This window comes from Podarcis muralis, chromosome 4 (genome assembly GCF_964188315.1).
Source record: "Podarcis muralis chromosome 4, rPodMur119.hap1.1, whole genome shotgun sequence".
NCBI lineage: Eukaryota > Metazoa > Chordata > Lepidosauria > Squamata > Lacertidae > Podarcis > Podarcis muralis.
Window position 1 is genome coordinate 6,543,036 of NC_135658.1, and position 26,956 is coordinate 6,569,991.

At 50.2% G+C, this 26,956-nt stretch overlaps 2 protein-coding genes across 8 annotated transcripts in view; both read right to left on the minus strand.

Moving 5' to 3' along the window:
- LOC114595489 (uncharacterized) overlaps positions 1–21,511 on the minus strand; it is a 48,126-nt gene extending 26,615 nt beyond the window's left edge. For 2 of the 7 annotated variants that reach the window (XM_077928055.1, XM_077928050.1), the window contains exon 1: positions 1,844–1,965. Coding sequence is in view for 4 of the 7 variants with exons in the window: in XM_077928056.1 (XP_077784182.1) it covers positions 48–449 (402 nt within the window). In the remaining 3 variants the exon portion in view is untranslated. Of the gene's footprint in view, positions 1–47; positions 1,650–1,843; positions 1,966–21,422 lie in introns of those variants that run through there. The other 5 variants (XM_077928052.1, XM_077928056.1, XM_077928054.1 and 2 more) reach the window with 5 other exon arrangements.
- On the minus strand, positions 13,767–21,428 carry LOC144327641 (uncharacterized). Its single transcript, XM_077928063.1, has 6 exons — positions 21,228–21,428; positions 19,760–20,252; positions 19,482–19,563; positions 19,114–19,196; positions 18,075–18,201; positions 13,767–15,449 (listed from the first exon to the last, which is right to left on the minus strand). The coding sequence occupies exons 2-6, from the start codon at positions 20,159–20,161 to the stop codon at positions 14,113–14,115; spliced, it is 2,031 nt and encodes a 676-aa protein (XP_077784189.1). The 5' UTR covers positions 20,162–20,252; positions 21,228–21,428; the 3' UTR covers positions 13,767–14,112.
- Positions 21,512–26,956: the final 5,445 nt, after the last annotated feature.

The following is a 26,956-nucleotide window of genomic DNA, read 5'->3' on the forward strand; positions in this document are numbered from 1 at the left end:
TCCTGTTTGGAGCCCCTTGGGAGTATCCAGAGGAAAGTCTCTCTCACCTGCTTTCTCTCCTCTGCCAGACTCAGGAGGAAACCTTCGGCCAAGGCCACCGCCTGGGAACTGGTCTCTGCTCCGCATTCCCTCACCCAGCTCTCCATCTCCAGGGGAAGGACAGCCAGGAACTGCTCCAAGATCACCAGGTCCAGCATCTCAGCTTTCGTGTGCCTTTCCGGCTTCAGCCACTGATGGTCAAGGTGGTAGAGTCGGCTGCAAACCTCTCGCGGTCCTTTGGCCTCCTGGCAGCAGAATTGCCTCACCTGCTGGCTCTGCACCTCTGAGCGGAGGGTGTCCTCCTCACCCAGGATCTTCTGCACAGAGTTTTCCCAGAATCCCCCACTGTTCCCAGTTTGGTTGGCATGGGCTCTTCCTGCTTCAGGGCCAGCTGAATCTTGCTCCTCCATTTGTGCTCTCAGGAAGCCTCTGAGAGGTCAGAATGAACCCTTTGGTCTTCTACCAAGTTCTGTCCGTCTAAATGAGGTCTAGCAAATCCTACAAAGCAAATGCATTGTTCTGTTACAAAATATGTAGGACGGGGGGGGGGGGGTTCCCTGAGGAAGCATGGATGAGTCTTGCTGGGAACAAGAGGAGGAGGAAGAGGAGAAGAAATAAGTCTCTAGCCTTCAAGCAATGCAGAATGTGGAGGCAACTGAAGGGATTTCTGGGAGATTGATCAACCTGGTTTCTGCTGCCTTCCAGTCAATGCGTGAAGTCAGAACCGAATGATAAGGGAGTTATTTATATCTTGTGAAAATGGATGGTTTGCTCTAGTGGGGGTCCTCACCTGGGGGTCCTCAGGAGTTGCTCCCCCCACTCCCCTGCTTCTGTCTCCTTTTCTTGCACTCTCTGCCACTCCAGACAGATTCCTGGGGTGAGGTCTCTTTTCCTCTCTTCTGAGGGCCAGGAATGTATCTGGCCAACCCCCGAGGGCCAAGTGGGCAGGGCCAAAGACATCTCCCTTTGTTATGTACTGAGTTGAATAGGATCCAAACTGCAGCAGTCTGATTGGTCCTAGAACAATAGGATCCAAAAGGCAGCAGTCTGATTGGTCCTAGAACAATAGGATTCAGAATGCAGCAGTCTGATTGCTCCTAGAACAATGCTGCAGTATGATTGGTTGGCAGGAACTACCCAATCATGCTCCAGATATAAGTGAATCCACAACCTGATTCGCTTACAGTAGAATTCCGGAATTAGCCAATAATGAGCAGCCCATTGTGTAAATAATGTATATAAAGCAGATACTTTGAGGGGACTTTCATTCATTCCTCCTCACCACTATGAGCTGAATAAAGAGCATGAAATCACTTTGCGACTGAGTATATTTCACCCTTGATTTTTTTATTTATTATTATTCTATTAGATAGCTTAACACAAACTGGTTTCCAATGCAGCAGCCAGACTATGGCCTAGAATCCCTCTCTTTATTCCTGGCCTGCCTCTCCCACTTTTCCTTCCTTCCTCCATGTGGGGTTTTCTTTGGGGGTGGGGGGCTAGTCCACCTCCTCGTCCAGCTTTGGAAAACCATTTGCACATGTTTCCTCTGTTGTGCAATGAGGCTGAGCGATGTCACACAGAGTTAAAGTCCCAGGGACTCCTTTGTTTAAAGAAGGGACATCTTTTCTGTGGGGGGGGGCGGAGGGCCAGATGAGTTTGGGATCCTCTGATCTGCAGGAAGGAGAGCGTGGCAGACCTGGCCCCTCCCGGATCAGGCCCCCCAGGCATCCTCCCCTGCTGCAGCCCTGGGACCTCCCCCCCCCCCCGTCTCCCCACTGCACCCTCTGGGGGGGAGACTCACCAGATCCCAGGAGGGGACAGCGAGGCAGCCCTTGCAGGAGAGACCCCAAAGCAAGGAAAGGACTAGGGAGGGAGGGGCCTTGGCTCTGGAGGACCTGGCCCCCCCTTGCTTCCTGGCCTCTCTAGGAAGGCAGCTCAGTTCCCTTTAACCCTTGCCAAGCCGAGTCCCTCCGGCTCAGCCCTCTCTCGCTTGGCAGAACCTCAGATTTCTATTATTTTTTATGGCTTTAGGGGGCAGCTGCCCCCCTGGCTACGCCAATGCCCAGATATCCTTTGGGGGGGGGAGGCTCTTGGCTGGACTCTGAGCATCTCCCTCCCTTGGCCAGAAACCAGAGGAAGAGCTTGCAGGGGAAAGGGCTTTGCAGGAGGCAAGGAAGCTCCTCCTGGAATTCAGGAGTGGAGAGACAGGAGGGGATCCCAGGGTCATCTAGTCCAACCCCCAGCAAGGCAGGAATCTCAGCTAAAGCATCCATGGCAGATGGCCGTCCGATCTCTGCTGAGAAACCTCTAAGGAAGGAGAGTCCCCCACCTCCCAAGGGAGACCTTTCCCTGCCCAACTGCTCTTAGGTGTCCCTCAAGGCAGCGGGTCCTGAGTTCTAGCCCTGCTGAAACCATTGCACTGGCTGCCAAGGAGGAACCCAGCGAAGTTCAAAATCAATAAATCCTCATCAGAAATGAGTAATACTTTCTTATGCATGCTTTTTATACTAATATACAAAAGTATGCCATTTCCCTTTCCAGAAATGGATGGTTGTTGTTATTATGTTTAGGGAAGCTTTTCATATTTGTTGGACTATTGTATTTTAATATTTTGTTGGAAGCTGCCCAGAGTGGCTGGGGAAACCCAACCAGATGGGCAGAGTATAAATGTATTATTATTATTATTATTATTATTATTATTATTATTATTATTATTTATTAAATTGATCAGGTGAGTTTTCTCCTTTCGAAAGAGGCAGGTGGAATCTCCACGGTTGCTAATAGCATAACGTTGAAAGTGCAGGGAAATATGGGGAGCCCTAGAGCATCTGCTTGGCATGCAGAATGTCCCAGGGTCAACCCCTGACATCTCCTGCAAGGGCCGGATGAAATCCCTGCCTGAAACTCTGGGGAGCTGCTGCCAGTCAGTGTAGGCCAGGGGTCCTCAAACTATGCCCTGTGGGCTGAATCCAGCCCACCAGGGTCGTGAATCTGGCCTGCACGGCAGTTTCAGAGCCCACCAAGTGTCCGAGGCTGAAAGCATCTCGCCGCCCGCTCAGTCAGTCCCTGCATTGCGCAGAGGTAAATGCTACCGGCGTGGTGGCGGCTCTACCTATGAAAGGCCAGGGGGTTTCGCTCAGGGATGGGGAAGTGTTGTCTTTTGGCTTGAAGAGGGAAGCTCAGGTTGGTGGAGGAAGGCAGACTTGGGTCAATTTGGTTTTGTTACATAGACGTTTACTTTAAAGGTGGTAGAAGGAAGTATAGTCCTATTTCTGTAAGTGGCACAGGGGTCTTTCCACTCATGTCGTTTACATGCTCTGAGAGATGGGATATATTTTGTTATTTTAATTTTAAAAGGGTGGAGTGGAACCGGAGATTGACCATCTTGTTAGCCTGGGGCATTGGTCAGCAACCTTTTTCAGCCGTGGGCTGGTCCACTGTCCCTCAGACCATGTGGGGGGCCAGACTATATTTTTTGGGGGGGATGAACCAATTCCTATGCCCCACAAAGCACACATTCTACTCATGTAAAAACATGCTGATTGCTGGACTGTCCACTGACCAGATTTGTACAAACAGAATGATTGGGGTGGGGTGGGGTTCCTGCTACACCCCCAAGGCCTGAGGTGTCCCTCCTCCCCTGCAGTAGGACTTGGAATCCAGGAGGAAACTCTTGGAATAGCCTTGCCAGGTGCTCAGGGATGGACTCACCTGTCCCCATGTCCTTCTCTTTGCAGATGTGCTGCGGTTGCACATCCCTCCCCCAGGGGTGAGTATTGGAGAGAACCAGAGTTGGGACTCAGACCTCCCTCCTTGCCCCCCACTCTGCACTCTCGGATGTGGAGAAGCCCTCCCTTCGTGAGGAACTGACAGACTGACTTTTGCCTTTCAGTTGCTGGAGGAAGATCAGCTGTACCTGCCGGAGGTGATTCAGAACTGCCAGACAGCTCAGCTCAGGGGGCTCTGCCTCCATGTTGCACCTTTGACCATGGACTGGACTTGGACCTAGCCTCTCGGGTAACCCACGGGACCAGCACAGTTTGCTCCCACCACATCCGCACTCCCCCTTCGTTGGGGTGCGTTCAGGAGGAACCAGAAGCCATGGCTGACCAGGCGGCTGCGCTGGTGGCATTGGCTCAGGAAAACCAGGTCTTGACCCACACCGTTCAGCAGCTGAGCAATGCAGTTACAGCACTTCAGCAGCGTTTGGACGCCTTACCAGCTCCTGGTGCCGACACCCCAGCTTCTGACAAGTACCCAGTGGCCCTGCCAGAGAAATTCGATGGGTCCCCGGCCAGCTTTCCCATGTTTCTTGCCCAGACCATTTGTATATTCAGGGGCGAGCCCGGAATTTCCCCGATGACCGCACCAAGGTTCACTTCCTGATCAGCTTGCTGAAGGACCGGGAGGCCAAGTGGGCATTGCCGCTGCTCCGGCAAGACTCTCCCTTGCTGACAGACTATACAGGGTTTTGCAACCATCTGGAAAACGCGTTCGTCAACCCTCAGAAGGGGAGTCAAGCCAATCGGGCGATTCAGCGGTTGAAACAGGACAAGTCCACAGTGGCCGCCTACACCACAGAATTTCGACTGTTGGCACAGGACTTGTCCTGGAATGACTCCACCCTTCAGGACCAGTATCTCTAGGGGCTTTTCGGATGAGATACTGGACCAGCTGGCCATGATGCATCACCCCGCCACGCTGGACACCCTCATTCAACGGAGCCTGCAGATAGACGATCGGTTGGAGGACCATCGCCAGGCTCAGGGCCGCCAGCACTCCCGGCTCCAGTCCTTCCCAGCAGTTCCACGGCCACAGCCAAGTCGCTGGAGGAGCCAATGCAGCTTGGGGCAGCGCGGCCTCACCTCTCCCCCTCGGAGAAGACTCGGCGTCTGGAGGGGAACCTGTGTCTCTACTGCGGCGGGAGTGGACACTGTGCCCAATCTTGTCCTGAGAAAACGCCAGCCACAGGGAAATGGCCAACCCCAGTAGCCGATGGCCCAGGCTACCTGCGGTCCCAAACATCGCATGATGGGCCCTCACCGGTGGAATTGCAACACCTCATAGTTCTGGTGTGTCTATATCCCCCTGGTGGTCCCTGGATTCTCTTTTTTTTTTTTTAAATAATTTTTATTGGTTTTTTAAACACAGAATATACACAAACAATACACAATACAAAGACATACAAACATATAAACATGTATAATTTCATAGCCGTTTTTTCATGACCTTGTTTCCCGGACTTCCCCATACCTTCCCCTCCCTGCATCCCTGTTTTAAACTTCTTCAGCAACTCCTCTGTCTAATTAATCAAATCAATTTCTTTTAAATTTTCCTAAATTTGTTAATTACCGCTGCAATTCTCTATTTCCCAACCCCTTGACATTTTAACATTCCTGAATTTTACAATAAGTTCTAAGATACACTTTAAATTTCTTCCAGTCTTCTTCCACTGTCTCTTTCCCCTGGTCACGGATTCTGCTGGTCATCTCAGCCAGTCCCATATAGTCAATCACCTTCGTCTGCCATTCTTCCAGTGTAGGTAGTTGTGTCTTCCAATACTTTGCTAGAAGAATCCTTGCTGCTGTGGTCGCGTACATAAAAAACGTCCTATCTTTCTTTCTCACCGATTGGCCGACAATGCCCAGGAGAAAAGCCTCAGGTTTTTTTGAGAAGGTCCATTTCAGAACCTTCTTAATTTCATTATAGATCATTTCCCAAAATGCTTTTATCCTCGGGCAGGTCCACCAAAGGTGGTAAAAAGTACCTTCTGTCTCATTACATTTCCAACATTTGTTATTGGGCAAATGATAAATTTTTGCAAGCTTGACTGGAGTCATGTACCACCTGTACATCATTTTCATAATGTTTTCTCTTAAGGCATTGCATGCCGTAAATTTAGTACCGGTGGTCCACAACTGTTCCCAGTCAGCAAACATAATGTTATGACCAATATCTTGTGCCCATTTTATCATAGCTGATTTCACCGTTTCGTCCTGTGTGTTCCATTTCAACAGCAGATTATACATTCTCGACAGATTCTTAGTATTGGATTCTAGTAATTCTGTTTCTAATTTTGACCTCTCCATCTGGAAGCCTATTTTCCTGTCCTGTTTGAATATCTCATTTATCTGAAGATAGTGTAACCAATCTCGTACTTTGGACTTTAATTTCTCATAACTCTGTAATTTAACTTTTTCTCCATCTTGTTCTAAGATTTCACAATATTTTGGCCATTTAGACTCCATATTAAGTTTTTTCACCTCTTTAGCTTCCATTGGTGACAACCACCTGGGGGTTTTACTTTCCAATAGATCTTTATACCGCGTCCACACATTATACAATGCCTTCCTAACAATATGGTTTTTGAAACCTTGACCCTGGATTCTCACCCACACTCTGGTAGATTCAGGGGCAACCCGCTCCTATATGGACTCTGCCTTCGCCGCCCATCATCAGGTGCCACTACAGGACAAGCCAGAACCGGTACAGGTGGAGGCAATTGACGGACAGCTCCTGCGCTCGGGGGCCGTTACTCAGGAGACTCAGCCCTTGGTCCTGTGTCACCAGCAGCACCGGGAGGTGCGCACCTTGGACATTGCCACCATGCCCCGGTTTCCCCTGGTGCTCGGGATAGACTGGCTGGAGTCTCACAATGTTCAGATCGACTGGGTCAATCAGACTGTGCGCTTCCCAGGCCCGTGGGAAACTGCCAGGGAGATATAGTCCATCATGGCCCCAAGCCGGCTGTCGGACGTCCATCGATCTCCCGTAGCCAGGCAGATCCAGCAGTTAGCGACACGAAGCCTTAGAAATAGATTGCCACATTCTAGGCTTGTGCACACTGTTCTTCATCAGCAGAAAACACAGCCAGAAAGCTTGCACCGCAGAAAGAGCATAATTTACAGACTTTATTTAGCGTTGAACAGAACAAAGAGAAAACATGACCGTTCTGTGTCAGTGTCTCTGACCGACTGAAATCGAAAGGAAACAGAAAACATAAACATCCTGTAACAGGAAATACGCAGATTCTGTGACTCACAAGCCTGCTCTCTCTTAAGGTGGAACGGAAATATCCTAACATCCTCCCCCTTTCCGTGTAACCTGTAGTACCTGTGGTTCACTCAATTGCAACCTTTGTACATAAACCTTATGTTGTTCTCTGTTAACAACCTTAGACAACAGATCAGCAGGAATTTCATTTCCTGCCATGTAGGACACCCGAATCAGTCCCTTTTGAATACACTCTCTTGCACGATGTAGCTTAATCTGCAAGTACTTGGTTCTTTGCTTGCAACTCTCGGAGTTCAGCAAAGCCAAACATGATCTATTGTCTTGATACACTTGTATAGGACATTTCACAGAAACCCCGATGTCCTTAAACAGTTGCATCAACCATTCACAATCCATGAGTGAAAATGACAGAGCATTGAGTTCTGCTTCACAGGAACTTAGGCTCACTGTTGTTTGCTTCCTGCACAACCAGTCAAACAGGCAGTGGTTGTACATGTAGCATACTCCAGAAGTGCTTGTACCATCTGTGGTGTCACTTCCAAAACTTGCATCTGCAAAGATTTCAAGACCTCCAGTCTTCTGACTGGTGAACCTCAGCCTGTAGTGCATAGTCCCTTTCAAATAGCGGGCTATGCGCTTCAGAGCTTTCCAATCCTGAACCGTAGGATTGTTGGCATGTCTGCTAAGCAGATTACAGCTTACAGCTATGTCAGGTCTTGAACATCTGGCAATGAAATTCAGCTTGCCTAGAACGCATCTGTATAGCGTTGTGTCAGAAAACGCTTCAGCAGTACTGTCTACCTGGTAACCTGTCACCATCGGTGTGTCTGCTGGGTTTGCATCAACCAAATTCAACCTGGTTAATACATCAGCAATTTTCTGTGTTTGGTGTACCAGAAAATTACCTGCTTGGTCCTTCTCCACCTGCAGAGAAAGATAGTTGGATACCTCACCAAGATCCTTCATGTCAAAGTGCTCCTTCAGCTGAGCTAGGGTGCTTTGGTAGAAAGCCTGATTCTTCCAAAACATCAGAAGATCATCAACAAAACATAAACAATACAGTTTGTTTTGCCCCTCCTCCTTGACAAACACACATGGATCAGCTTTGCCCTGGTGAAAACCTAGAGAAAGCAACGTTTCAGTGAGTTTTGTGTTCCAACACCTAGCACTCTGCTTGAGACCATATAAGGATTTCCGCAGTTTACAGACCATTCCCTTCTGTATCTGCATCCCGTCAGGTGGAAGCATAAACAGCTCTTCGTTCAAAATCCCGTACAAAAAAGCTGTATTAATGTCGTGGTGGGAAACATGCAGTTTCTCCTCCGCAGCAATCTTGAGCATCAGCTGAATGCTCTCATATTTGACGGTGGGTGAGTAGGTCTCGTGGTAATCCTGTCCTGGTAACCTGTGAAAAACCTCTGGCAACCAATCTGGCTTTGTGTCTGACAACCTTGCCATTCTGGTCTGTCTTGGCCTTGAAGACCCATTTGCTGCCAACCAGTCTCATACCTGGGACTACCGGTACCAGCTCCCAAGTTTGGTTCCTGTTCAAGGAATCAACTTCAGCCTTCATGGCATTAAGCCAAGGCTCAGCATCTTTAGAGGTTAACTCCTGAACCTCTTTGAAGCTTGAAGGTTCCCACACCTTCTCTGAGCTACTAAGAACAGCAGTTGCAGTCTTAGCAAACTCATCAGCAAATCTCTTAGGAGGTCTGCCTTTGGTCGCCCTTTCAGACCTACGTACTAGACGCAAGTCTTCTGGACTCATCTCCTCTTTCTTAGGAGAAAAATGACCAATAGTGAACAGTGGTTCTTCCAGTTCATTGTCAGACGCATCAGATGGTCTGACTGAGGCCTTTGCACTCTTGTAGTCTGCTGTGTCATCACTCTCACTGACATCAGCAGCAGCGCCGCCCAATGAACTGGAATCCGAACTCTGATCATCATCATCATCATCATCATCATCCTCAGCAGCTTCCTCAGCTTTAGCTGCTTGCTTGACATCACCTTCATCCTCCTCTGGGTAACTCTGGAAAATTCCCACATTTTCCCCCCACTTTGGAGCAACCTTCACCTTGTTATCTGCACAAGATACACATTTCATGTGATACTTACAAGGTTTGATGTTCAAACCTTCAACCAATCCAGGCATCTTGGCCAGCGCCTGCCAAGACATGTGACAAAATCTTCGATGTGCATCATGAATGCATCCTGCATGAAGAACCTTGTTAGTTTGTGCAACACAACAAGAATCAGCATTAGACACAACAGCATTGTCATCATAAGTTATACAGAATAAACCATCTATAAACTTTGCATGCAAAATGTCCTCTTTGCCTTTTCTGATGACACAGACACTCCTCTTGAAGGATATCTCAAAGCCACGCCCAGTCAGCTGTGGGACGCTAAGCAAATTATCCGCAGCTCCAGGAACATACAGTACATTACTGATGGTTGTATGCAAACTTGCAAGTTTCACAGTCCCTTCTCCTGCAATTTGCAACGTCCTTCCATCAGCCAGGTGGATCTCTCCTTCTTGAGGCGAGAAGGAGATAAACAGGTGCTTATCCTTTAAAAGATGGCGGCTCGCACCAGAGTCCACAATAAACCTGGCTTTAGCCTTTGGAGCAGTCTTTGCAGCAAGCAAAACCTTGTTTTCCACCGGCGTGGGCTTTTGCAGCTTGCCCCCCTGCTCCTGGCCATGAGACTTGCCTTTAGCCTTTGGTGAAGCAGTGCCAGCTAACAAAGCCTTGTTTTCCACTGGCGTGGGCTCTTCACCCCCCTTCTGCTTCGGGCCATCTGCAGGCATCTGTCTTTGTTTACCTCTGGCCTTCCGGCCTCTGCAAAGGCGATGACCTTGGTTCTCACGAGAAACAGAGCTCTCAGCTGCCGACTCCTTGGCTCCCCCTGGAGGCTGGAATGCTGCCTGGGATGACATCACAGTCTGCTCCCCCTGCAGCTTGCAACCGGTGCCCTCAGCATCCCTGCATACACTCGCATTCTGGGAAACAGCTTGGACCTCCGATGCAGTCAAACTCTGGGCTGGGATGACTGACTTGTGAGCTTTCATCAAAGCATACCACATTCCACGTGCAGTGGTGTTGCCAGCCAGCGTCTTAATTTCCTCAAGAGATACGGATAAGACTATTACGTCTATCGCCTTCGAATCATCGGCTTTCCATCTCTCTGTCAGAGGAACTGGGGGGGCCTCACTCACGGTATGCCACACCCTAAACTGACGCAGCAAACTCTCACACCATTTTGCCCAGGTTTCATAATTCTGCCCATGTAACTTAAGGCATTCAGCATTTGCCTCAGAAGCTTGGAAAAACTCCATTTCCAGCTTTCTGCTTTAGCCGTGAGTCTTTATGCCTTCAAAGACTCCTTATCGTGGCAGCTCATTAATCACGATGCCTTTTGGCTCGGCTCCCAGGCCAATTAAGCCTTGCCGGACATCAAAAGCTCTTGCCGGGGCCCACAGAAAAGCCTCTGCTTTCGCTTTTCACATACCTCTCAAACGCAGTCTGTTGCAGCTTTACTCTCCTGTAGGTGCTGTGAATCTGGGCCCGAAACCTTGTTGTTGGGAAACTGCCAGGGAGATATAGTCCATCATGGCCCCAAGCCGGCTGTCGGACGTCCATCGATCTCCCGTAGCCAGGCAGATCCAGCAGTTAGCGACACGAAGCCTTAGAAATAGATTGCCACATTCTAGGCTTGTGCACACTGTTCTTCATCAGCAGAAAACACAGCCAGAAAGCTTGCACCGCAGAAAGAGCATAATTTACAGACTTTATTTAGCGTTGAACAGAACAAAGAGAAAACATGACTGTTCTGTGTCAGTGTCTCTGACCGACTGAAATCGAAAGGAAACAGAAAACATAAACATCCTGTAACAGGAAATACGCAGATTCTGTGACTCACAAGCCTGCTCTCTCTTAAGGTGGAACGGAAATATCCTAACAGTCACCATGCTTGGTCTGAGATGCTAGTGGCCGCCCCCACGGGGGAAGCTGCGTCAACGCTCCCCGCTGTTTACCAGGACTACCAAGAAGTGTTTGAGTAACAGGGGGCAGATCAGCTGCCGCCTCATTGGTCTTTCGACTGCGGCATAGACCTCCAGCCCAGAGAGACCCTGCCTGTGAGCCGCCTGTACTGTCTTACGGAGCCAGAGCGCTAAGCCTTGTAGGACTTCCGTCGCAAGAACCTGGAGTGCAGGTTCATTTGGCCCTCTACCTCGCCCACCACCGCTCCAGTACTCTTCATTAAGAAGTGTGGGGAGCTTCGTCCCTGCCATGATTACCGGGCCCTGGATAAGATTACCATCCCAGACCGGTATCCCTTGCCCCTTATTGCAGAGTTGCTGGAGCGGGTGCAAGGGGCGCAGATGTTCACCAATCTGCACCTTTGGGGAGCCTACAATTTGATTAGGATCTGAGCCGGGGATGAGTGGAAGACAGCATTTGGGACACGGTATGGGCAGTTCGAATACCTGGTAATGCCTTTCGGGTTGTGCAATGCGCCTGCCGTGTTCCAATGGTACATCAACCACGTGTTCCAGGTCTTGCTAGACAAGTACGTGGTGGTGTACTTAGATGACATTTTGATTTACTCCCACGACCCAACTTGCCATGAGGGTCATGTCTGGTCCATGTTGCAGCGCTTGCGGGAGCAACGCCTGTATGCTAAGCTCAGCAAGTGAAAGTTCCACCAGCGGTCGCTGGACTTCCTCGGTCACCAACTCTCCCCCTGATGGGGTGCAGATGGATACCGGGAAGGTGGCAGCAGTTCAGGAGTGGGCGGCACCCCAGAAGCGCAAGGGCCTACAGCGGTTCCTGGGGTTCGCCAACTATTACTGGACCTTCATTGTGAACTATGCTCACCGCGCCACCCCGCTGACCCGACTGCTGTGCCCCAAGACACCATTCTCCTGGGACAAGGAGGCAGAGGTGGCGTTTCAGGGGTTGAAAGCCTGTCTCCAGAGGGCACCGCTTTTACAGCATCCTAATCCCTCTAGTCCCTTCGTGGTGGAGACAGACGCCTCCAGTCCGGCTCTCGGTGCCGTCTTGTCCCAGCAGCACGGACCTGATGCGCTGCTGTTACTCTGCGCCTACTATTCCTGCCAGCTTCTTCTGGCAGAATGTAACTATACCGTGTGGGAGCGGGAACTACTGGCCATCAAGGTGGCCTTTGAGGTCTGGGGCCATCATCTTGAGGGGGCAAGACACCTGGTGGAAGTGAGAATCGACCACCAGAACCTGGAGTACCTCCAAACTGGGTCGACCACTTGGCATTGGAGGAGTTCGCTTACAACAACGCGGTGAACGCCTCCACCGAGCAGACCCTGTTCCAGGCCACTTACGGTTACCATCCGCGTTTGTTCCGGGATGTGCTGCCAGCATCTGCTGCCAGATTGGCTCCAGGAGCTCCAGTCTCAGCACCAACTATTGATGGAGCAACTGCACCAGGCCAAGGATGCGTACAAGGCCCAGGCCGACCGCTGCCACCAAGTGCGACCAGAAATCCACATCGGCGAGCCATGGGGCTATATAAATTCTAATTGGACTCCGTTGGAATTGGGCAAGTGTACCCAGGCTGCAGTTAGCTTTTTGGTCCCTTAGGAACAACTGAGCAACTTCCCTAGCGTGCAAAACCAGAGCCTCTAATAAAAAAAAATCCCATAGAAAGGCCAAGGCAAAGACATCTCTCTCAAGAAATGTCCAAACCTGTGCCACTACAAGGTGACATGGTCAATATGAAACCCCTATGGGGATTCGCCAGGGATTGTTGCTGCTGTGATATGATGGAGGTGTGAGACCAGACGAGAGCTAGTTTGACACCTGGGAACACACAAAAAAAGCAGAAACAAAACAAACTGCATTTTTCACTCATTATTTGACCTTCTCGCTAAGTGTAAAGCATAGACCACTATTGAGAATGTTTCTCCCAAAGTGCTAGAATGCCACAAGTAATTTAGAACAAAATGCAACATGTGTTATTTTTTTATGTGATATCCTATGTCCAGCTATGTGCACTGCTACACTTGCAAATAGCCTTAAGAGGCCTGACATGCAAGTCTCTTAAGATTTACACAAAGGCATATACCGTATTTTTTGCCCTATAGGACGCACTTTTCCCCCTCCAAAAATGAAGGGGAAATGTGGGTGCGTCCTATGGGGCGAATACAGGGTTTCGCTGAAGCCTGGAGAGCGAGAGGCTCTCGCTCTCCAGGCTTCAGGAAGCTCTGCGCAAACCTCCAGAGCCCGGCGCCTCCAAAGGGTCGCACAGAACTGCCTGCCCTCCCGGGCTCTGTGCAGCTCTGCGCATCCCTCCGGAGCCCGGCGCCAAGCCGCGCCGGCCTCCGGAGGGTCGCGCAGAGCTGCCTGCCCTCCCGGGGTCTGCGCAGCTCTGCACGACCCTTCGGAGCCCGGCGCCAAGCCGCGCCAGCCTCTGGAGAGTCGCGCAGAGCTGCCTGCATTAGGAAGCCTCAGCGCGCCCGGGCTTCGCACAGCTGTCCGCAAGCCTGGGGAGACCAGTGCGGCTCCCTAGGCTTGCGGTTAGCAGGATCTTCTGGGGGCTGGGGTCAGGGGAAGCTCGAGCTTCCCCCGCGCTAGCCCTGTGCCTGGGAAAAAAAAAAATAATCCCCCCCCCAAAAACCTAGGTGCGTCCTTTGGGGCGAAAAATACGGTAAATGTACCAAGCAAACACATATATTTTATGGGGGGCCAAAGACCCCTAGTAATTTAAGAGTGGCTTTATTCCCTACACCCACAAGTCTCAGAATACTTAGAACATAACATAAAAACACAAAACATCACGTGTTAAAATAGCATTAGATGTCAATAAGAAAAAGGCCTGGTTAAAAAGGTGTGGATTTGCCTGGCCCCTAAAGCTGTATAATGGTTTTTCCCACCTTTGTATGGATTCTTTGGTGGGAAGTGAGTTTAGAGCTAACAGTGAAGCTCTTTCCACATTCCGCACACCGATAAGGTTTCTCCCCTGTATGAATTATTTGATGGGAAGTGAGATCGGAGCTCTGACTGAAGCTCTTTTCACATTCTACACACTGATAGGGTTTCTCCCCCTATGAATTCTTTGATGGGAAGTGAGATGGGAGCTTTGACTGAAGCTCTTTCCACATTCCACACACTGATAGGGTTTCTCCCCTGTATGAATTCTTTGATGGGAAGTGAGATGGGAGCTTTGACTGAAGCTCTTTCCACATTCCACACACTGATAGGGTTTCTCCCCTGTATGAATTCTTTGATGGGAAGTGAGATGGGAGCTATCAGTGAAGCTCTTTCCACATTCAAAGCACTGATAGGGTTTCTCCTCTGTATGAGTTCTTTGATGGGAAGTGAGAGAGGAGCTACATGTGAAGCTCTTTCCACATTCCACACACTGATAGGGTTTCTCCCCTGTATGAATTCTTTGATGGGAAGTGAGACGGTGGCTGTGAGTGAAGCTCTTTCCACATTCCACACACTGATAGGGTTTCTCCCCTGTATGAATTCTTTGATGGGAAGTAAGATCGGAGTTTCTAATGAAGCTTCTTCCACATTCCACACACTGATAGGGTTTCTCCCCTGTATGAATTCTTTGATGGGAAGTGAGAGAGGAGCTATCAGTGAAGCTCTTTCCACATTCTATGCACGGATAGGGTTTCTCCCCTGTATGAATTCTTCGATGGGAAGTGAGAGTGGAGATCCGACTGAAGCCCTTTCCACATTCCACACACTGATAGGGTTTCTCTCCTTTATGAATTCTTTGATGAGAAGTGAGAGAGGAGCTCTGACTGAAGCTCTTTCCACATTCTACGCACGGATAGGGTTTCTCCCCTGTATGAATTCTTTGGTGGGAAGTGAGATGGGAGCTATGAGTGAAGCTCTTTCCACATTCCACACACTGATAGGGTTTCTCCCCTGTATGAATTCTTTGATGGGAAGTGAGATTGGAGCTCCGACTGAAGCGCTTTCCACATTCCACACACTGATAGGGTTTCTCCCCTGTATGAATTCTTTGATGGTTAGTGAGAGTGGAGCTATCAGTGAAGCTCTTTCCACATTCCACACACTGATAGGGTTTCTCCCCTATATGAATTCTTTGATGAGAAATGAGATCGGAGCTCTTTCTGAAGCTCTTTCCACATTCCACACACTGATAGGGTTTCTCTCCTGTATGAATTCTTTGATGGGAAGTGAGAGAGGAGCTATGAGTGAAGCTCTTTCCACATCCCATGCACTGATAGAGTTTCTTTTCAATGAGATTTTGTTGATGGGAGGTGGAATTGGAGCTCTGACTGCAGCTTTCTCCACACTCCAAATTTTTTTGTGGCTTCTCCTCTCTGGGGATTTTTTCGTGGTCACCTTTGTTCTCGATTTCCAATTCATCACAATCTGCATTGGGGACAAAAAGGGATTTGAGCCTCAGGAGCAAATGGAGAAGAACTGAAGGGAGTTGCGTGTGTGTTCATTACCTGTGTTGTTTGTTTAATATGAGATTCGGATGAGTTGTTGAATGTTGCTTTGTTTATATAAAGCAGTGGTCAAAATTGTGAAAGACTTTTGGAAAAAAGTGTATTTCAGAGTTTTTATGGCTTATAACACCGCTTCATTTGGAGTAATGTCATAAAATTATATATCAATGGAAAGATAATTCGATCAAAAATGCAATCAAGAATGCAATCCAAGAAAGTTTGTTCAATTACCCGTATTCTATCAAACGTTATAGCCAAATAACCTGAAAAAGGAAGCACAACTTGCTTTGGTTGACTTTTGTCAGTGTGTTATGTGATTGCTATCAAGTTGGTTGGTTTATTGTGTTCTTTCATTTAGTGAGGGTGTAAGACATAATAAAATACAGAAATGGCACAAGGAGTTGAGTGGTCCCCAGAAAGTGATGTAAGATTGTACTATTAAGTGAGCAAGGCTACAGTTATGAAGAAATTAGAAGAGAGATTGGGGAAAACTTAACCAAAGTTGGCCTTTCTATATTTTTGAAGAGGTATAAGGAGACTCAGGGACGCGGGTGGCGCTGTGGGTAAAAGCCTCAGCGCCTAGGGCTTGCCGATCGAAAGGTCGACGGTTCGAATCCCCGCGGCGGGGTGCGCTCCCGTTGTTCGGTCCCAGTGCTTGCCAACCTAGCAGTTCGAAAGCACTCCCGGGTGCAAGTAGATAAATAGGGACCGATTACTAGCGGGAAGGTAAACGGCGTTTCCGTGTGCAGCTCTGGCTCGCCAGAGCAGCGATGTCACGCTGGCCACGTGACCCGGAAGTGTCTCCGGACAGCGCTGGCCCCCGGCCTCTTGAGTGAGATGGGCGCACAACCCTAGAGTCTGTCAAGACTGGCCCGTATGGGCAGGGGTACCTTTACCTTTTTATAAGGAGACTCAGTCACTACAAAAGTGACGATGGACGAGTGGAGAGACTGTGCCTACATGACAGAAGAAAATCATCTGGGTGTATACAAGATGACATGGTGCAATGTAATGGGAAGTTGAGTGCAAGGACTGGTCTAAATGTTAGAATTCTTAGAAAAAGCCATCGTTATCTCTCCTTCAAAGGTTGAAAAGATGAAACCCATGTTAACTGGACAGTGGAACAATGGGGCGGTGTTATTTGGAGCGATGAGACCCAAATCTCCTTGCTTGGTAGTGATGGCATGAAATACCCGAGGAGAAGAATCAGATAACATTTACATCCTACTTGCATTACACTGACCGTGAAACACCCAGACAGTGTGATGATCTGGGGTTGTATGGCAGCAAAAGGTGTGGGCAGAATTTGCGTCATTAATGGGAATATAAATGCGGAAAAATGCATAAACGAAATACGTGAGCCCAAACTGAAGTGTTCCGCAAGTGATCTTTTCCCAGATACCGAAGCATTTATATATTTTCAACAGGATTCAGCTCTATGTCGTGTTGTTGCTGTGTGCAAAAGGTGCTTTCAAGATAATGATATTTCACTGCTGGAATGGCCTGGGAATAGCCCACACTAAAGAAACTTGTTATTCAGAAGCAACCCAGCAATAAAGCCCAATTAACAGAGACAATAATTCATTCTTGGTTTCACATTCTTACAGCTGCAGAACTAAAAACTTGGTTCACTTCATGGGAAAGCGTTGTAAGGCTGTAATTAAAGCTAAAGGTTACCAATGGTTACCAAAGGTTTCACGTTTTTTCTTTATGACTGCTGTTCTAATAAATACTCCTTCATAAAAGTCATCGCATTACATTCAACATTAAATTATCTTTCCATTGCTATATAATTTTATGGTATTACTCCACACAAAAGTGGTGTTAGGAGCCATCAAACCTCAGAAATACACTTTTCACAGAAGGTTTCCACAATTTCGGCCACTAGGAGAAGTTGTTCATTTTAAAGTTAATGTTCTTTTATTTGGAATCAGATTATTATTATTTATGTTTCATGTTTATATGTGTGTTGGAAGCTGCCCAAAGTGGCTGGGGCAACCCAGCCAGATGGGCAGGGTATAAATATAAATTATTATTATTACTACAGTGGTACCTTGATTTAAGAATAGTCCTGTTCCGGAAAGTTTGTAAACCGAGTTACCACTGTATCATCATCATCATCAACACCACCACTGCTACTTCTACCTGAAATTCAATAAGCCTAGCTCTTCTTCTCTGGGATGAATTTTGTTTGGCCCAGTCATGGCATCCCCTCCATCTCCAATGTCAGTCGTTTCTTTGGTCAACCCAAGACTGACAGGAGCAAAAACAAAAACAGGAAACCTGAAGCTACTATCTTTCCTAACAATTCTGAAGCTGACATTTAAGATGGCCTGGGCAGTTGAAAGCAGCCCAATCATGGTAGAAAAAGGAATAATTTGAGGAAGATTGTTCAAAGAAAAAACTGTAAGTTACTCTTTATTGTGGGGGTGTTCCCAGGTGTTGTAGGGGGCGCTGTTGAGCTCTGTGAAAATATATGACGTTGGTCACATAAGGTATGTTTTGAATTTCCAGGCAGATATGACGATCCCACAGGGAGCCTTACCAAGAGAGGCCACGATCCCACGATTCTCCTCCATGACGTCCTTATGCAGAGCTCTCTGGTCAGGATCCAGCAACGCCCACTCCTCGTCCGTGAAACAAACAGCGACATCTTCAAAGCACACTGGACCCTAAAAGAAAAAGGGAAATGTCCTCCTCTGAGACAGCAGAAATATGATCTGCTACATAATGCTCTGTTGTTTCCTTCCTGTACATTGTGGTGTTGTTTCAATAGGATTGCTTTGCTGCACATTTTAAATATGGATGCTAATTTTAAGTTTTAATAATGGGTATTTGTCTTTGTGCAATAGGTGGTACTCCACATTCTGTTTTTCAAGTCATTCTGCCTAGGCAAGCATTCCAGTTTCCCCAATGGAAGGATCCACTTTCTCCTCTCCTCCTGGGCTGTTCTGGGGAGTTCCCTCCCAATGCCCTAGAGCCAAATTCAAGGGATTCATGGAGGAATGGGGAGGGGGAGGAATGGGAGGCAGGCCCCATTTTGCATCCGATGGGGCTGGTTAGTTGAATCCAGGCCACTATTTGTTCTCATTTGTCCACTGCTTAGAAAACAATTTTAGCATTCAGTGATCAATCTAGAAATAAAATAAGCCTATTTTGAATGGCCATCTGTCTTGGATGATCTAGCAGAGATTCCTGCATTGCAGGGGGTCTCCTGGCTCTGAGAGACGAGCAGGGAGGGGGGCTTCTGGCATCCTTATCCTGACTCACCTCTGCCTCCCAACCTTCCTCTCCCACTCGCCTCCTTCCTCTTCTGCCTCTGATTCTGCACTGCATTCTGCCACAGAGTCTCCCAGCTCAGTAAGCCCTGTTAGCCTTTCAGCTTCTGACACCTCCTCTCCCCAGCCTTCTCCCTTTCCCCCCTCTAACCGCCCATCCTTCTTCTACCTCCACTTCTTGGGCTCTCAGCCGTCTTCCCTTCCTGGTTCCCCAGCTGCTTCCTCCCACCATTCCTCTGTGCCCAACCAGTCCATGACATTGCTCCATCCCTCGGTCTCTGTCGCCACAAGGCAGCTTCCCCTGACCTGATCTGGTTCCACAGCCGCTGTTTCCCTTCTGCCCCCATGAAAAGACAGATCAGGAGGTCTTGCCGGCATCATTCTGTCACCTGCAAGAGACAAAAGGTAAACAGGACGCCAGGAGTGCCTGCTTCTCTCACAGGTGAAACAGGGCATCTCTAACTACAGATGGGCCTTTGAGAAAGCTTTACCTGCTGAGAGCATTTGGACGTTTGTGCCCATTTCATATGTTTGTTTGTGCAGAAATACATCTCCCCTCCTCTGGACCCTTCTTCCCAACCGTCTCTCCCCAAAACAAGGTGAAAAGAACCCTCAGATGAATTGGAAAACCAACAGAAAGAGACCAAATGGAGAAAAGCCACCTTCCTCCTTACCCAGTGGCCTCTCTCTGGTGTCCAACGGAGGCCTCTCTGCCTCACAGGAATCCAGGTCCATTTCTGCAAAGAGATCCTTTCCCTGAGAAAGAAACAAGGATTCAAAACAGAGAATGGGGAGAAATGCTAGAAAGAGAATAACAAAGACTTGAAGGGTGTGAGATCTCATTCCATGGATACTTTCCCAAAAAAAGGATGGGCCATCAGCAGACCATTATGGGATGTTCTCTGTCCTGTTTGGAACCCCTTGGGAGTATCCAGAGGAAAGTCTCTCTCACCTGCTTTCTCTCCTCTGCCTGACTCAGGAGGAAACCTTCGGCCAGGGCCACCGCCTGGGAACTGGTCTCCGCTCCGCAGTCCCTCACCCAGCCCTCCATCTCCAGGGGAAGGACAGCCAAGAACTGCTCCAAGATCACCAGGTCCATCATCTCAGCTCTCGTGTGCCTTTCTGGCTTCAGCCACTGATGGTCAAGGTGGTAGAGTCGGCTGCAAACTTCTCGGGGTCCTTTGGCCTCCTGGCAGCAGAACTGCCTCAACTGCTGGCTCTGCACCTCTGAGCGGAGGGTGTCCTCCTCACCCAGGATATTGTGCACAGAGTTTTCCCAGAATCCCCCACTGCTTCTAGTTTGGATGGCATGGCCTCTTCCTGCTTCAGGGCCAGCTGAGTCTTGCTCATCCATCTGTGCTCTGAGGGAGCCTCTAAGAGATTGGAAGGAACCCTTTGGTCTTCTGCCAAGTTCTGTCCGTCTTAATGAGAAGCTCTAGCAAATCCTACAAAGCAAATGCATTGTTCTGTTACAAAATATGTAGGAGGGGGGGGGGGAATGGTTCCCTGAGCAAGCATGATGCTCCTTGCTAGGAACAAGAGGAGGAGGAAGAGGAGAAGAAATAAGTCTCTAGCCTTTAAGCAATGCAGAATGTGGAGGCAACTGAAGGGATTTCTGTCAGATTAATCAACCTGGTTTCTCCATCCTTCCAGTCAATGCATGAAGTCAGAACTGAATGACAAGGGAGTTATTTGTATCTTGTGATAAATGGATGCTTCTCTCTAGTGGGGGTCCTGACCTGGGGGTCCTCAGGAGTTGCTCCCCAGCCCCACCCTCACCCCACCTCCACTCCCTGCTTCTGTCTCCTTTTCTGCAATCTCTGCCACTGTCCAGACAGATTCATGGGGTGAGATCTCTTTTTCTCTCTTCCGAGGGCCAGGAATGTATCTGGCCAACCCCCAGAGGGCCAAGTGGGCGGAGCCAAAGACATCTCCCTTGATTTTTTGGTTGTTCTATTAGATAGCTTAACACAAACTGGTTTGCAATGCAGCAGCCAGACTATGGGCTGGGATCCCTCTCTTTATTCCTGACCTTTCTCTCCCACCTTAACTTCCTTCCTCCCTGTGGGGTTATTTTTTTTGGGAGGGGGCTAGTCCACCTCCTCCTCCAGCTTTGGAAAACCATTTGCACATGTTTCCTTTGTAGTGCAATGAGGCTGAGCGATGTCACACAGAGTTAAAGTCCCAGGGACTCCTTTGTTTTAAAAAGGGAGATTTCATGGGAGTCAGGGATCCTCTGATCTGCAGGAAGGAGTGTGTTGCATACCTGGCCCCTCCCTGGCAGGACCCTCTCCTCCCTGACTTGGGGTCCCCCCCTGCAGAAGCAGATCAGGCTCCCCAGGCCCCCTCCCCTGCTGCAGCCCTGGGACCCCCCACCGTCTCCCCACTCCACCCTCTGGGGAGAGAGAGAGGAGACTCACCCATAGCTAGCAACCTTCCCTTTTTTGTGGGAAATTCCCTTATTCCAGCGCCGTTTCCCGCTGCTTCCTGCTGCTATCCCGGATTGGGAGATAGGTGAGGCTGCTGATCCCTTATTTTCAAGGCTGCTGATCCCTTATTTTCGAGGCTGCTGATCCCTTATTTTCACATCTGAAGGTTGACAGCTATGGACTCACCAGATCCCAGGAGGGGGCAGCGATGCAGCCCTTGCAGCAGAGACACCAAAGCAACACCCCCCCCCTTCCTTGCAGGAAAGGACTGGGGAGGGAGGGGCCTTGGCTCTGGAGGACCTGCCCCCCCTTGCTTCCTGTCCTCTCTAGGAAGGCAGCTCAGTTCCCTTTAACCCTTGCCAAGCCGAGTCCCTCCAGCTCAGCCCTCTCTCCCTTGGCAGTGTTACCGGAAAAATCCGAGGGCTCCCTTGGACAAAAAGTAAAGACACCAACCAGAGTAAATTGAAGCAAATCAGCAGCCTGTAGGCTTGGTCTTTATTGAAGAAAGACTGTCTCGACAGGGTGCTCCCCTCACTTGCAGGTGAGAGGAAAGACAAAGAAAAATAGTGTGCCAGGTCTTATAAAAACTTTTGAAATTCCCCTCCTCTAGGTCAAGCCCACCCCCAGAAACATCATGCATACATTACAGAAAGGAGGGGTTGAGGGAGGAGTTGGTGGTAACCTGAGTGTCCACCTCCCACCACCTCCCAAGGGAGACCTTTCCCCTGCCCAACTGCTCTTAGATGTCCCTCAAGGCAGCGGGTCCTGAGTTCTAGCCCTGCTGAAAGAATCACACTGGCTACCAAGGAGGAACCAAGCAAAGTTCAAAATAAATAAATCCCATTCTCATCATAAATGAGTAATACTTTCTTATGCACGCTTATGCACGCAACAAAAGTATGCCATTTCCCTTTCCAGAAATGCTTAATTGCTAATTCAATGGTCTGAAAATGGATGGTTGTTGTTATTATGTTTAGGGAAGCTTTTAATATTTGATGGACTATTATATTTTAATATTTTGTTGGAAGCCGCCCAGAGGGGTATAAATTATTAATTATTATTATCACTATTACTATTGATCAGGTGAGTGTTCTCCTTTCAAAAGAGGCAGGTAGAATCTCCACGCTTGCTAATAGCATAATGTTGAAAGTGCAGGGAAATATGGGGAGCCCTAGAGCATCTGCTTGGCATGCAGAATGTCTCAGGGTCAACCCCTGACATCTCCTGCAAGGGCTGGACAAAATCCCTGCCTGAAAATCTGGGGAGCTGCTGCCAGTCAGTGTAGACCAGGGGTCCTCAAACTGTGTTCCCTGGGCCGTATCCAGCCCACCAGGGTCATGAATCTGGCCTGCAGTGTTAAGTTGTGGGTGAACATATCAGACGACACAGCGATTCTTCAAACAGCTCTTGTTTATTGTGATGGCCTGGGAATCTGATTCAGAGGCTGAACCGGAGGAATCCCATCCTGCACAGGAGTCCCCGCCTCCAGGGCCGGCTGAACTGGGGCAGGGCCTTGATTCTGAAGCGCCTGCACCTGTGCCGGATCCTCAGGAGCAGGCACCAGGTGAATCCACTCTGGCTCCGGGGGTGGTTGAGGACTCAGTGCCTACAGGTGAGTCTCCCCCTGGGTCCAGTAACCCTTCAGCCTCTCCTGAACTGCAGAGGCTCAGGGCAGAGAGGCAAAGGGAACTGGTTTCTCCCAGGAGGAGTGCTCGCCTTAAGGCCAGGAGAGGCGGGTCTCCTGGGGGCCGGGACCGCCCCTGGCCTCAGAGAAGATAAAGGCCAGTCAGCCCGGTCGTTGAAGAGCTGTTTCAGCCAGCACCCAGTCCGGTTCCCCCAGAGTTCCTGTCCTTGCCCGGCTCCTTGCTGTGGACCCCGCTTCGCCCGTGGAGGACCCTCGACTCAGGTCCTAGACCTCACCCCATGGTAACCTCCCCCCTGGACCAGCACATTTATTCAGAGGCCAGAACAGAACTGAACTGAAGGGCTCAGTCAGCCTGCTTATATAGAGCTCCAGTGCAACGTTACTGTAGCAACTTTCAAAAACTATCCAATCACTGAACATCACTTTTGATCCTTCATTTGCATAACTATCTACAGTATCCCCCTGCTGCCCCAGGGTGAGAACTTCAGTACATAACACCCCTCCCCACCGAGATAAGGCGTTAGTTACAATCGTAATGCTTTCCTTATATACAGCATGGTTCAATTAGGTGCAAAAGCATTATCGGTTACATTTCACTTACTTAGACCAACAGTGATACATGTCCCACAACATAGTCCTTTAAATAAGTTGGGCACTTGGAAACTCTGCCAGACCGCCGGGGACTGGTAGCCAAGTCCGGGGGGCCACCCAATTCTTGCTGAGGCTGTGGTGCGACCCTAGGTGGCATTGAGACCAAGTCCCCTGGATCCGCTGCTGTGGGTGGAGTGGAGGAATGTCAGGCACAGCAGTGGTCTGAGTCTGTGGTAAGTCTGGCAGACCCTCTGAAGTGGGTAAGGTAATCAAGAGAGGGGTCCTGAACAGCTTGGTAGGTTTCCGGAGGAAACATCGACTTTAGATCCATTTCAGTCCGGTTTCCGTCCTGGTTTTGGGACCGAGACAGCTCTGGTTGCCCTAACAGACGATCTCCGTAGACAACTGGATCAAGGCGGGTCGGGGCTGCTGATTCTTTTAGATCTGTCAGCAGCCTTTGACATAGTCGATCATGATCTTCTGGACCACTGCCTCGCCGATGTGGGAATACAGGGCATAGCCCGTAACTGGCTGTGCTCTTTTATCTCTGGTCGGGGACAGAGGGTGGCACTAGGGAGGGAAATGTCGTCGCGCCACTCCTTGGTGTGTGGAGTGCCGCAGGGCGCAATCCTCTCCCCGATGCTTTTTAACATCTTTATGCGCCCCCTTGCCCAGATTATCCGGAGCTTTGGGCTGGGCTGTCACCAATATGCTGATGACACTCAGCTCTATCTGCTGATGGATAGCCACACTGACTCGTCCCCGGACACACTGACCAGATGCTTGGAAGCTGTGGCTGGATGGTTTCATGTGAGCCGATTGAAACTAAATCCTTCGAAGACAGAGGTCCTATGGCTGGGTTGGGATGGCATGGGGATGAGGGACCAACTCCCTTCTCTTGCGGGGGCCCAATTAGTGCCATTGCCTTCCGTTAAGAGCTTGGGTGTAATCCTTGACGCCTCCTTTTCCATGGAGGCGCAGGTTACAGCAACAGCTAAGGCAACATTTTTCCACCCTCACTGCATCAAGCAGTTGGTCCTTACCTTTCCCGCCCTGACCTGGCCACAGTGATCCATGCGACGGTCATCTCCAGGCTTGACTACTGTAATTCGCTCTACGCAGGGCTGCCCTTGAAGCTGTCCCAGAAACTCCAGCGGGTGCAGAATGCTGCAGCAAGGCTTCTCACGGGGTCTCTGCCATGGGAGCATATTCACCCAGTGCTTTTCCAGCTGCATTGGCTCCCGGTGAAGCACAGAGTCAGATTTAAGGTGCTGGTTTTGACCTTTAAAGCCCTTCACGGCCTAGGACCCTCGTACCTACGGGACCGCCTCTCCCGGTATGCCCCACAGAGAGCCTCAAGGTCCATAAATAGCAACACCTTAGAGGTCCTGGGCCCTAAGGAAGTTACAGTGGTGCCCCACAAGATGAACGCCTCGCAAGACGGAAAACCCACTAGACGAAAGGGTTTTCCGTTTTGGAGGCGCTTCGCAAAACGAATTTCCCTATGGGCTTCCTTCGCAAGACGAAAGCCCATAGGGAAATCTCTGGGACAGCGGGGAAGCGCAGCGCGTCTTCCTCACTGTCCTTGGACCTCCTCCGAAGCCGGGCGGTGGGGCGGAGACAACCTCCCCCCCCGCCAGGCTTCAGAAGGCTGCTCCGAAGCCGGGCGGTGGGGTGGAGAGACCTTCTCCCCGCGCCAGCCTTCGGAAGGATGCTCCGAAGCCGGGCGGTGGGGCGGAGACGACCTCCCCCCCCCCCGCCAGGCTTTGGAAGGCTGCCCCGAAGCCGGGCGGTGGGGCGGAGAGACCTTCTCCCCGCGCCAGCCTTCGGAAGGATGCTCCGAAGCCGGGCGGTGGGGCGGAGATGACCTCCCCCCCCTGCCAGGCTTCGGAAGGCTGCTCCGAAGCCGGGCGGTGGGGCGGAGAGACCTTCTCCCCGCGCCAGCCTTCAGAAGGATGCTTCGAAGCCGGGCGGTGGGGCGGAGAGACCTTCTCCCCGTGCCAGCCTTCGGAAGGATGCTCCGAAGCCGGGCGGTGGGGCGGAGAGACCTTCTCCCCGCGCCAGCCTTCGGAAGGATGCTCCGAAGCCGGGCGGTGGGGCGGAGAGACCTTCTCCCCGTGCCAGCCTTCGGAAGGATGCTCCGAAGCCGGGCGGTGGGGCGGAGAGACCTTCTCCCCGTGCCAGCCTTCGGAAGGATGCTCCGAAGCCGGGCGGTGAGGCGGAGAGACCTTCTCCCCGCGCCAGCCTTCGGAAGGATGCTCCGAAGCCGGGCGGTGGGGCGGAGACGACCTCCCCCCCGCCTGCCAGGCTTTGGAAGGCTGCTCTGAAGCCGGGCAGTGGGACGGAGAGACCTTCTCCCCGCGCCAGGCTTCGGAAGGCTGCTCCGAAGCCGGGCAGTGGGGCGGAGACGACCTCCCCCCCGCGCCAGGCTTCGGAAATCTGCTCTGAAGCCGGGCGGTGGGGCGGAGACGACCTCCCCCCCTGCCAGGCTTCGGAAGGCTGCTCCGAAGCCGGGCGGTGGGGCGGAGAGACCTTCTCTCCGCGCCAGCCTTCGGAAGGCTGTCCTGAAGACTTGCGGTGGGAGGAGGGTTTTCCTTCCCACCGCCAACATTCAGAATGCTGTTCTGAAAGTTAGCGGTGGGGAGGAAAAACCCTCCTCCCACCGCAAGCCCCGGGAACAGAGGAGAAGCGCTGCGCCCCTTCCCCTCTGTTCTCGTACCTGTCTTGAAGGCTTGCGGTGGGGAGAAAAGCCGTTCTCCGCACCGCCAGCCTGGCAAGCGGTCCCCATAGGAACGCATTAATTGATTTTCAATGCATTCCTATAGGAAACCGTGCTTCGCAAGACGGAAAACTCGCAAGAAGAAAAAACTTGCGGAACGAATTAATTTCGTCTTGCGAGGCACCACTGTAGATAGCTTCAACCAGAGGGCCTTTTCAACTCTGGCTCCGGCCTGGTGGAACGCTCTGCCTCATGAGACCAGGGCCCTGCAAGATCTGATTTCTTTCCTCAGGGCCTGTAAGACAGAGTTGTTCCGCCTGGCCTTTGGCTTGGTGCCAATTTGATTCCCTCCCTCTCTTTCTTTTTTCTTTTCCTTTCTCCTCCTGCGATGAGGCTACATTTTAATATTTTAATGTTTCAATATTTTAATGTTGTATTTTAATTTTGTTTTTAAGTTGTAATCATTCAACTTGTTTTTATTATTGCTTGTTAGCCGCCCTGAGCCCGGCCTTGGCTGGGGAGGGCGGGGTATAAATAAAAATTATGATTATTATTATTTCAGAACCCACCAAGCGTCTGAGGCTGAAAGCATCTCGCTGCCCCCTCAGTCATTCCTCATGCAGCACTGAGGTAAACGCCACTGGCGTGGTGGCAGCTCTACCAATGAAAGGCCAGGTGTTTTCACCTGGGGTCCGTGAAGTGTTGTCTTTTGAATTGAAGAGCAAAGTTGAGGTTGATGGAGGAAGGCAAACTTGGGTCAATTCG